Source organism: Pollachius pollachius (assembly GCF_949987615.1).
Source record: "Pollachius pollachius genome assembly, chromosome: 13".
In the NCBI taxonomy this organism is placed as follows: Eukaryota; Metazoa; Chordata; class Actinopteri; order Gadiformes; family Gadidae; genus Pollachius; species Pollachius pollachius.
In genome coordinates, this window is record NC_136946.1 from 18,775,564 (window position 1) to 18,787,680 (window position 12,117).

The 12,117-nt window shown below is 44.8% G+C and overlaps 1 protein-coding gene across 1 annotated transcript; it reads left to right on the top strand.

The window, feature by feature from the left end:
- Positions 1–475: 475 nt before the first annotated feature.
- Positions 476–12,035, top strand: parp10 (poly(ADP-ribose) polymerase family member 10). Its single transcript, XM_079749803.1, has 11 exons — positions 476–581; positions 1,044–1,226; positions 1,423–1,665; positions 3,018–3,248; positions 4,156–5,198; positions 5,621–5,833; positions 6,078–6,195; positions 9,746–10,603; positions 10,735–10,883; positions 10,972–11,146; positions 11,331–12,035. Exons 2-11 carry the CDS (start codon positions 1,055–1,057, stop codon positions 11,627–11,629), a joined length of 3,501 nt encoding a protein of 1,166 aa, XP_079605929.1. The 5' UTR covers positions 476–581; positions 1,044–1,054; the 3' UTR covers positions 11,630–12,035.
- Positions 12,036–12,117: the final 82 nt, after the last annotated feature.

A 12,117-nucleotide genomic window follows, 5' to 3' on the forward strand; every position in this document is an offset into this window, starting at 1 on the left:
ACGGCGTGTTCTTTAATAGGTTCATGTGTGACACCGGCCGCCGGGCTGATTACTGCGGGTTAACAACAAACAAAATATTTCGTATAGAAATGTTCAATTCGACCAGTGCGCCCGCAGCCTCTCACTGACTGTCTCCCTCTCCCTCACTGTTTCCCACATACAAACACACGCAAGCACTCACAAACTGTTAACTGCTAAAAGTTTACAAACGGCCACCGGTAATAGGGCGGGGAAAGGGGAGGGACCTTCATTGAAAGGAGGTACGTCTGTTTCGGATATTATTATCAAAAAATATTCTACAAACTATTATTTTTTGAACTCCATATTTATTCTCCCCGTTTTTGTTGTTGTTCGTGTGATGGTGATATTATTTTCGCTCCGGATTCTGTAACTGACACACACAACACGAGACCGGAAACTGAAGTGACAGACCGGTATACCGCTAGGCTCCAACACGGGAACCCCCCCCCGCCCAATCGCACTGATTGCTGTTTGTCCTCTTGAAGGCACGCTACACCTATCGACGAGTCTGCGCTATAACAAGGAAGTAAGACTACTGGACGTGACGATGTGAACTTCAAGTAAGTGAACCTCAAATTATTGCCAAAACATAGACAGTCTTGCAATCTTCAGACCACATTTTGAAGTCAATATTGTGTCTCTAAAGTGACTCTTATTTCGAAATGTACCAAATCGACGCAAGGGATTGGTTTCACTTTCGAATAAACGCTGATCCTCTCCAACGAGTTAAACTAAACAAGAATTGTTCCGCTGCATGTGTAATATATATGTACCGGTATATGGCCAATGTTCTCCACGTAAATTAAACATTTCGTTTTAAAGGTATAAAGACTATCCTTCCAGGTAGGCCTCACTGTTACCTTGAAAAAAGTAGGCCTACCACATGTAAACAACAACACCTTTTACATGACAGTGAATGCAGATCGATTGCTGTTGTGGATTGCACCAGGGTGTTTTGAATGCTTTGTTCATGTCACGTGTATCTCGCACAGCTCTTGATAATAACCCAGACTTGTACCTAGATCACGTCAGGATGTCTGCTGAGATCGAGAAGAGAACGGTGGAGGTGCGGGGTGTACCTGAGGGTGTGGACGAGGAGCTACTGCTGCTGTACTTCGCCAACAAGCGACGCTCTGGCGGAGGTCCACTCGTATCTGTGGAGAAGAACGGGGACCATGCCTTTCTGGTTTTTGAAGAGGCTGAAGGCAAGCAGAAATGAACTATCAAAGGACTGAGCCTTTTAAAAGTCTGACCCACAATGATGATGATCGATTATTATTAATTTTAGAAAGTAGTGAGACTTATCTCAGAAATGCATTCAAATATAATTATCCTTAAACAATAGTATGTATATAGACACAAATGTAAGACCCTTTCTAACCTACCTCCTCTCCCAAACAGTCGCCGCGCGGGTGTTGTCCAAAGAGCGGCATGTTGTTTACAACACAGAGATCACCGTAAGAAGACCCGTCCTGAAGGACCAGCGAAGGCTGCTGCTGTGTGGCCTCCAGCCCCACACCTGCATGGAGCTGGTGGAGCTGTACGTGGAGAACATGATGGAGGTGGACGTGGACGAATACACCCTGACCCCGCTGCCTGGCCGGGACGTTCTCCTCGTCCATCTACATCAGCCCCTCGCTACAGGTTGGACATGGCTCATGGACCCTTTTCACAGAAACGCTGTTGTAGGAAAAACACAGGGGTCACTCACGGCACTAGTTATGGGTCTGCTCTTAAGATCCCATATCATGCTTTTTTAGGGTTAATAATTACATTTGGGGGTACTACTGAAACGTAGAATAGGGTTAGATGCCTGTATGTTAGAAATACCCCTTGTTATTCTCGCACTGTTAATTTCTGCAAAAACAATTTAGGCTTCTTTCAAAAACATTCTGATTTGTATCACATCGCATTAAGGCGCATTAATGGTCAGCACGCCCACTCTGTTGCGATTGGTCGAACGCTTTGCACGTGCGTCTGTAAATTCACTAGAATTTGTAAACATTGAGGGTAGCCGGGAGGCGCGGCTTCTGCACTTCAGCACCGCCCACCACACAGTGATGTCACACTGTTACACAAGTAAAGTCTGAGTGTAGCAAGCTTTATCATGCACTTATTTAGGGCCGTTCTCGGTTGGCGCGAATACTCCCCCTGGCTCGGACTTAGATTTCTCAAGCTTAGCAGACGTAAAACATGTAGACATACGTCATATAACAGTCTAAAGCAAAGGGAAAGTCGAAAAAGCATATCACCCCTATAATGTAACAGGGTATGGGTAGGAAACTTATCTTCACTTGTTAAGTCTGCTACACGTGCCCTGGTACATACAAGTAGGAGACCTCAATCCATCAAAGCATAATTAGCCAGCATCCATTACTGGATGCATGTGCGATTTGGATTTTCTTTCCCCAACACCTTAAGAGTTTAGGGAAGAAGGAAAGAAATTTTTCTCAGCACATCTCCTCTTAGCCTGGTGACCGTCCTGATCAGGTGACCTCACACTGTTACACTACACCAACCAGTCTGGACCTCTTGTCACCCAAATTGATGTCCCGAAGTGACAATGTTATCGGGGCCGATCAGGGGCCGGTCGTTGTAGTTGATGTACAACACAGGCACAGCTGCAAAAACAATGGCGTCTCTCAAAGCATTGAGTGGTAACATTTATAGTATTTAAAACAACCATAAGTGTAGTTATTGTGGAAATATACTCAAACAAGATTAATATAATTTTCAAACAAGAAGAGTGCGTGCTAGTGGAGTCTCCGGTAGATAAAGTGTATCTGTACGGCACACCGCAATGGAGTCCCACCTTTTTTGTTACACTGTTTGGCTGAAGGAGCTTGTCTGTCAAGGCAAGTACTACCGCCCGCTGGCCAAACCGAATGTGGAAGTCACGTGATCAGGACTGTCTCCAGGCCATCTCTGTCCGGCAATATAGGCGGCCATTTGTACTACATATTTATATGAATTATTTTTCTTCACGGGGTGCACAGACTTCTTCAGCCTGAGCTCCAAGATATCCAAGAAGCCGCTGGAGGGCTCAAGGCTCACCCTGGAGCAAATCGAGCAGACGGACTCCATCCTGGTGGAGAACCTCCACCCTGGCCTCTCCGTCAGGATGCTGTCGCTGCACTTCGAGGGCAGCCAGCCGGCAGACCTGAAGGTGAAGGAGGTCGTCATGCTCTCGGAGAGCACTGCCCGGGTGACCTTTGTCCACCCTGAAGGTAAGCCTTTCTGCTGCACCGCTTCATAGTGAATTCCAATGACCAATTATTCTTGATATTTATGTACATCTTTCCAATATACTAAACCTTACCCCCAGGGTTTGTAATGATCCAGCCCCAGCCCAGTTCTTTAATGTTTTTTCCTTTGTGTTCTTAGTGTAGTGTTTGTCACCCGTGGTGATTAGTTAATGGGATCACCTGTGTTCCATGTATTTAGAATTCTTAGTACCTGCCCCCGTTGGTCGTTTCTTACTTGGTTGCATTAAATAAATGAGAACAAAAAACAAGAAAATATGAAAACATGTATTACATGTCAAACACGCCATTCAACAATGAGTGAAAAGGTGAATGGTCAATGACAAAGTAGATATTGATGTTTGCTCTGATAAAGAAATGTTGCTCTATCTAGGCTATATTGAAGAAAAAATAAATCACACCTGTTCACACCATCTAGACAGCAAGGGAGTTAAGCTGTGAAATAGACCTTCTCTTTTCTATCCATATGCAGAAAGTTTTACCTTAGAATCCGCCTTTGACATTAAGATAACGGGGATGTTGGAGTTTATAATAAAATGATGTTTTTACTCCCAAAGTCACTGGGTGTTTCATGACTTTTTAAACTGCACAAAACATTGTTTAATGACCACTAAAATAAGATAACCCTAGCATTGGATAGAAATTGAATTCCTTCCTCACATTATTATTATTATTATTATTATTATTATTATTATTATTTTATTTTATTACTATTAATATAAAGGTATTGGACGAGCCATCATTCTACAGGTTGGGTAACTCATAATTTTCTTATTCATTGATAGCAATATGAACACTGGAAGAGTATATTTGCCTTTGATCACTCAGAGTTCCAGTTTTTCTTCTGATGAACTCTTTTCTCCATATCTAGCTGTGGAACATGTCCTGAAGCATCCACACATACTGAACGATGCCACCCTCACCGTGTCTCCCTACCATGTATTCAACCAACCTTCAGCTTGTCAAGCACAAAGCGATCTATCACTGAGCGGTGTGAGTGTCTCCTCAGACGAAGGGCCCGAGAGGGAGGTAGACATTTTGGATTCAGTTCAACCACAGGCCAGTCCTCTGACTGTTGATAGTATTGAGATCCGGTCCTCGCAGCAGACGGCCTTAGCAACCGTCAACTCCAACATGAGGTCTGTTGAAATAGTGGACAGAGCCATGGAGGACGTCACAGAGGTCATGCCAGACACACATTCGGTTGACATCACAATCCAGGACTCAGTGAAACTCAAATTGTTCCAATTGAGCACCCTTTCCCAGGACATCCACCAGACACATCCAAACGTAAACATGCAGGTTGTAGATGACAAGGTTCACCTCACTGGACCTGACAAACAAGTACTGGAGCTTCTGAAGAGCACCATTGTCGACTTATTGGCTGGAATGGCTCAGTCAACTTTGACCCTTGACGTTGAGATGGCCAAGTTCCTTCAAAGTGATGACGTGCGAGAAATACTTCTTCAAACCTTCACCCAACTGGGGATTACCGCCATCTACACGGTGTTAAACAAGGATATCGTGGTTACTGCACTGTCTCAGGAGATGGCGTCCCAGGGGTGTGTCTCGCTGACATCCCAACTGTGTACAATATGCATCCCGGTGCAGAAGGAATACGAGTGCATGCTATACTGTGATGAGTGGTCGGCGTTCCTCCGGATGTTGGGATTGTGTTCGGCGAGGGTGTCTGAGGACGGGGCGAGTGTGGACCTGTGGACGCTGAAAGGATTGGAGGACGAGAAGCGGAGCAAGGTGACTGAGTTCCTCCTGACCCCAATCGAGCAGGAGAAATTCATCGTCATGGAGCCAGGCATGCTGAAATACGTCCAGATGTATTTCCATCAGCTGATGGCCGAAATGAACCAAGTTGTGATTCTTCCGATAGATGGGAAAGAGCTTTGCGGTTTAAGGGTATGTTGCACATTGATTGAATCCAACACAAAACGAAATGCACAGCCACTATTGAATGTTGTATGTCCTGGCACTTTTACATTGCACTTATTCAAGGTACTTAATTGTGTAGCATCTACAGTAGCTGCTATCGCTGCTTTACACGGGGAATGGGTTAGCCTAGCGATTGTAATACTTGCACTTGGTTCTATGAACGTCTTTACTGTACCGACAGCGATATATTGTTTCACTTCTTATGACAAATGTACTTATTGTAACAAATGCAGTTATTGTAAGTCGCTTTGGATAAAAGCGTCTGCTAAATGCCCTAAATGTAAATGTAAATGTCAAATGATCTTTAGTACATTAGTGATGCATCATCATCAATTTTCTTTTTTTACTCAAACCAATTTCTGCTTTCTTTTGCTGAATGCATATTCTAGATCCAGGGCTTGGCTGGTCACTGTCAAAATGCACAAGAACTCTTACAGAGCATGGTCTCATCAGTGTGTACCAAAACCCTCACCATAAACCAGTCGGGTGTGGCCCGCTTCCTGGTAGAGACGGAGGGGACCGGCATCCTTAACGAAATGCGGGCCAAGTTCCAGATCTGCATCAGCTTGGAGAAGATCCACTGGGCCCCTCTGCAGAGTCAGGTGATGATCAATGGGACACTATTATTTTCCCGGGTGTGGGAGGTGGTTTAGGGTAAGGGGTTAGGGTGGGATCTGAGGGAGTCGAGGATAGGGGGTAGTTAGTTTGTCGTGGGGATTGGGTTAGGTGCTGGGGTTAGGGTTGGGTGTGATGGAGTGGGGGAAGGGGTTTGGATACTCCTTGGAAAATGCAGCAGTCTACATTTGGGGATTCTCTTCTTACTACAATCCACATTTTTCTTTCAAGGACATCTTTGAAGCTGCATGGAAACTCCTGTCCCACATAAACTTCCAGAAGGCGGCTTCAGCTCGCCCTACAGCCAGCCTCCAGTCAGCTTTAACAGACAATGGAGATTTGGACAAAGGTAGTATACTGCTTTGACTATTAGGAGTGAAACAGTTTGTTAATTCTCATTGAACTGTACGCTACACGGTGCATGGATCGGTGCACACTGCAGCTAGTAAAAAAAACAAATCATAAGTGATTCAATTAATTTAATCAAAAAGATGATGTGCAGATATAAACTAATTGAGTTTATGCTTGAATTAAATTGGGAAAAATATCCACATAAAGTCAAGTGATGCTCTCAGAATCTGAGGGACAGAGACACGGTCGGCACTGAGCACGGCATGTTTAACACACAATTGGCTGCAGTGGAAAACATTCAGGCTTTTTAGACTGCACTGCAATTCCTCAAATCGAGAGCCCTTCCGGAATCTGATTTGAATATCCAAGGCACTTTCTCAAGGTACACAGTGGAGTTGGTCGAGCAAGTTGTCCAGACCAGGGATTAAAATTAAGGACGTAATTAATTTTCATCGGGAGGAGGATCAATATTCTCTCTCGGGTCGACCTCGGGACGAAGAGAATTTTGTGGGCACTGGCAAGTTTTCAACACTTTCTGCGAACCCAAATGGGTTCGCGGTTAATGGAAAATACTTATTTGAAAAGGTAAATGGAAAAATGACTGATCTTCGATCAATTGGCTGGCACGCTCGCGTTTGTGTTGTTCAGTGAGACGCAGAGACTGCTTGCAACAATGATGACGGCCTTTTTACACTGCCAAGCCGGTTCGGTCGCAGCTTGGCACGCTGACGATCCGACCGTCTTATCTCAAGTTTCCTGTGTAAAACTGAAGGGGTAAAATCCCCCGTTCGTCACGGCGCGGGCTTTCTTGGTTTACTGGAGAAGTTGGGGCTGCGCACGGAGTCTAGACTAGATATGAGATGCGCGGATGAGCTGTTATGTCATCCGTACGCGCTGCTTAATATCAATATCCACCCGAAGCAATGTTTTTTGCAACAATTGATACCCGCACCCGCCCGATCATCGGGTGACCAGACATCCCGATTTTGGGTTGCGTATTCCGCGTCCCGACAAAAGGCTGTGGACACGCTAAAATGTCCAACCACTATGAAATGTCCCCTGTTGTCAGTGATTACATAGCCAACGTGGTCTTATTATAGCCCGATCATTAACTAAAAGCCACATAGAAAGAATAAAGCATCCAGCATATTTCAACAATGTGTGTGAGGGCATACGCAGCAGGGATGATCGCACAGTGGAATGCTTGTGGAAAACCAGTGGACGAGCGCTGGGTGGAGAGGTTCGCGCATTTCAGACGCAGGGAGATTATAGAAAAATACATGTCAAATTTTCTTTCAACGTCTTTGTTTAATGCGACTGCTTCACCTTCTCTTACATAATCAGCTGCTCGCGGATTTCACTTTCTCTCCAGTTAGTACTGCTCATGATGATATCACTGTGTTGTCTCTGTGGAGAGAGCGCAACACCTCTACCCAAGCCCATCCCCCCGGAACCGCGGAGCCGTCGCATTTATATCAGAATGAAACCCAATAAACCGCCAATGTGTGTAGGGTCCGGAAGGGTAAATTGGGGTGCTAGCTCAAGCAGGCAATTTATCTCGGGCAGCGTAAACGCGCTGACCGTGCCGTGAAAAAGGTGTGAGCAGCTCCTGCTGCGAGCGTGGTTTCTCCTGCATGAAACGGGTTAACTCGGACTGGAGGTCATGCCTAGCCAATGACACTCTGAACAGCCTCATGCAAATCTCAATGCATGACCCTCCTCTTGACGAATACAACTCACTAAATGCAGTCCCTAAATGGTGGAGTACTGGCAGAAGGTAATGTTCTGTGACTGAGGGTGTTGGTTGTCATCTTGAAGCTAAACAAATCTAGTCTGGAAATAAATGTTATTTTATCAACATAAAAAAAAATTCTCGGGCAGATATGGGCATCCATTTTTGTGGTTCACAAACATGTTTTAAGTGCCTGACCCAGTAATATCTGCATTGCACAGCAAGCACACAAATTGACGATTGATGAAGTTGTCAGGAAAGCCTTCTCTTGCTACAACTACCGACAGTTGATATCAGAGCAACCTTACAGGGGTGCGTTTCCCAAAACAGTCAGGACGTTAGCATTTTGCTGACTTATTACTAAGCCCAGTTGTACTATGCAGCAGCCGAAGTACGAGTGTTTCCCAAAAATCTCCAGCTAACATAGCAATACGTAGCTGAACTCTTCTTTGATTAGCTGCGTACTTATCAACTAATACATAGTGAACAGATGTTTTCTGAAGGCGGAGTTTGGAGTTGCTCTGAGGCATTCAATCATTCACAGGTGGAAGCCTCACAAACTTTGATATTTGGACTACATGTTTGTTAAACAGTTGTGGATAATACTGCCAACTTGATTGTGTATAGCCTACATATCCTTTGTATCAACAGTAGAAACAATTTTCGGAAATAATTGTTTGTTTGGAAAAAACCTCACACAAATTTTTAATGACACGGGCGAATTCATCAGCATAGGCACTATCTATGCAATTCAATATAGCTGATGCAAACGGATGACACGTTTATGGAAAAAATATAATTCAAACAATGAATTTGGGGAGAAATTTGTCTACTCTATTCTCTAGGATATGGATAAGTAAATACATTAATTTTCTCCCCTAATGGCTGAGTGGTTAGAGCACTCGCCCTGAAATTTACCATTTTTCTTTTTTTCTTCACCGGTTCAAGCCCTGCCAGATGCGTCTTGTTTCCTCAGTTCTAATGATGGATTTTTGATGTTTGAAGTCTGTCGATCTCTTAACAGTACCTAGGCTGTATATTTCCCTCCTATAATATTTTGATAGCCTACTCATTTTGACAGGGGGGCAGCATCTTGTGTTGTCGCTGCATTGGATGCATGTTTCTTGATACTTTTTTTATTTTATTTTAAATTGTAGGCTATCAATGAATTCACTTCTCTAAAACCCACTGCCCAGAATCTTATCACATATGTAAAACTAACAGGGTTGTTAAAGAAAATATTTGTGAGCCATTAAATGTCCAGTGATGTTCCACACCCTAACATTTGGAGGGTCTACTGCACTAACTCGGAATGCTAATTGTGTAAAAAAGACAAAGAAGACTGAAATGTGACCATGAATATCCAGGAAGCATGTGGCCTAATATGGACCTAAAACAGCCCTAGAGCTGTTGTAAATAATTTTCATTTTTACAATGTGGGTAATAAGGACTCAGCCAGACTATGTTGTTGGGAAACTGTCAGGGAGCCTTACCTTGCTAGTACAATGGAGTTTAATAACTTCCTCCATACTATGAGCTTACTATGTAGTTGAAGTGGTTTTGGGGAACACTTTCCTATTAACTGTTGAGTCACTAAGATGTAGGTTGCTAAGGAAGTTAGCAACTATGCTTTCCGGAAACAAACCCCAGGATTATAACCCTGCTTTAAATGCTCTGTACAGCAGACTAGAAGACATTGTCTTACTGAGTTAATGCTTTGACTTGGTAAGTCAAAAAGTGTGTTTTATGAATTGTTTCACTCCTACTAACGAGGGTTAATCTTTTTTTATTTCCCTTAAACAACGCGTGTCATCAGGGAGCCAGGAAGAGGATGATGAGGATCTTTACACAGCGGGGGACGCCGGAGACCCCGAGGAAGGCATGATGCTCGACAAAGCAAGTGCCGGCCCTTCCTCGCTGAAACTCTCTCCAGGAGCCATAGGCCTGCAGGAACAGGAACAAATGTCGTTGGCCATCCAGAACTCCCTGTTCTCCACCGCGGAGGACGAAGAACTGCAGATGGTCCTGGAACTGTCCAGGCAAGAAGGTTCCTACATCTCGTACGCGATGAGCACCCAGCACTCGATGCCCAGGTGCCTCAGCACACTACTGGAGGACATGCGGGCGGCCGACGTGGCCCACGTCAAGGTGTATGCAGGCTTCAGCAGCGACCTCATCCGCGCCGACATCGCCCTCAAGAAGAAGGTCTCCCTCCGGCAGGTGGAGGAAACCATGGAGCAGACGGGGCTGACGGACATGTCGGACTTCCACCGCCAGTGCATGCAGGTGATCAAGAGGAAGCACGCGGTGGAGATCCGGGTTCAGGGCAACATGCTCACGGTGTCCGGGTTCAAGGACTTTGTGGCCGAGGCACTGCCCGACGTGCGGCTGCTGCTGCAGAGGGTGTCCTCCCGCCGTGATGAGGCCGAGCTCCTGAGCAACGTCCAGTGGGCGAGGCAGGACCCGGACACCGCGGCCATGACGCCGTATGAACCGGACACCATAGTGTTCCTCGAGAACACCTGGAGGATGAAGGAGAAGGAAGTGGCCATCCTGCTTAACGGCCAGCCCCACATCGTTGACCTCGTGAAGATGGATGATTACGACGTGCTCTCTAGGAAGTCTTTGATGGTCGCTCGCACCGTGATCAGTGACTTGGATGTTGATGTTGAAGGTAGAAACGTTTTCTGCTATTTTGTGTGTGTGTGTGTGGGGGGAAATTGGACCGATAGAAATTAGTTGTGATACATACAGTATGGGTCTAAGCTGGTATTTTGTGTTAAATCATTAACATGTCCTTTTTAGCCTCCCTTCGAGTGACGCCAGAGTGTTCTTTGCTGGCCAATATGCCGGAGGTTTCCAGAATCGATGAGAACGCTGAGGAATTCCAGGAGGTGGTGAAGAACTTCTACGGCAGCATCAAAGGATACCACAGCAAAATAAGGATTGTCAAGGTTGGAGAGCAAAACCCAACAAAAACACTTTGATTCGCACTAAACAATTGACCAATATTGTCTCACGATGTTGTGCATTGTCCTCCAGGTGGAGAAACTGGGGAATCGCCTGCTCTACAGTCAGTACAAGCTGAAGAAGGCCAGCCTCTATCAGAGTGGCGTACACAACGAGGTGGAGCGAACCCTCTACCACGGCACCAGCGAGTCCAGCGTGAAGGACATTTACCTTCACGGATTCAACAGGAGTTTCTGCGGAAAGAACGGTATGTGGAACTTTTTACATTTTTTGCTTTCAATCTGGAATGCTCTTGTGCTACAGTCTTTCAGTAAGTCAAAATATCCTCCCAGATATTTTGAATCAGTCCTTTGGATTTACCTAGAGGACATCTCAAGATGAATACTTTAGATTCTATTGTGGCTTATTGTTGTGTTGTGCTCTCTTCACAGCCACGGTATACGGCCAGGGGGTGTATTTTGCTCTGAACTCGGCGCTGTCGGTCGCAGATCAATACTCGCCACCAAACGCAGATGGACACAAGTTTGTTTTCGTAGCAAAAGTGTTGACGGGGGACTTCACACTGGGCTGCAGCAGTATGAAAGCCGCACCCCTCAAAGAGAGTGCGGACATTCCCCTGAGATACGACAGTGTGACGGACAACCTCAGCAAGCCCACCATGTTTGTAATTTTTAACGATACACAGGCTTACCCCGAGTACCTGATTACATGCCAGAATATCCCCCGCTAAGTGTGCATGATTCTAGGAGAAACTATGGTCCATTACATAATGGGGAAAGGGCAAATAGGTATTACCTTCATTTTCTGACATTTTCTGAAACAACTTTGGAATTATTGTGCACACTACATTGTCAGATATATCCCAACCTTCATTTTATCACAGAAGTACCAACCTATTTAAGCAAAATCTAAAACTTAATTATATACCTGTTTGGGTATAGCCATCTTTGACAGTGCTATGAGCACCTTCAGACATAAATCGTTCATTCATATGTGCAAAATGATTGGACGCAATTATACTGATTTTGAAAATCAGTATTTGATTTGAGTCTCAATACTGTGTTTACGACGTAAATCAAAGCTCAAAGCGAATATGACAATAGCAAAAGGTATGTAAAAAGAACAATAAAATAAGATGTGCCTCTCTTAATCGTTGATGTGTGTGTGTGTGTGTGTATGCGTTCATAAATTGTTCCTGAATACCTTTATTTTGAAATC

Coding starts and splice junctions, on each gene's coding strand:
- parp10 (XM_079749803.1), top strand. CDS start 1,055: ATGTCTGCTGAGATCGAGAAGAGAACGGTGGAGGTGCGGGGTGTACCT. Junction 5,199..5,620: donor AAGAGCTTTGCGGTTTAAGG/GTATGTTGCACA, acceptor TGCATATTCTAG/ATCCAGGGCTTGGCTGGTCA. Junction 11,147..11,330: donor GAGTTTCTGCGGAAAGAACG/GTATGTGGAACT, acceptor CTCTCTTCACAG/CCACGGTATACGGCCAGGGG.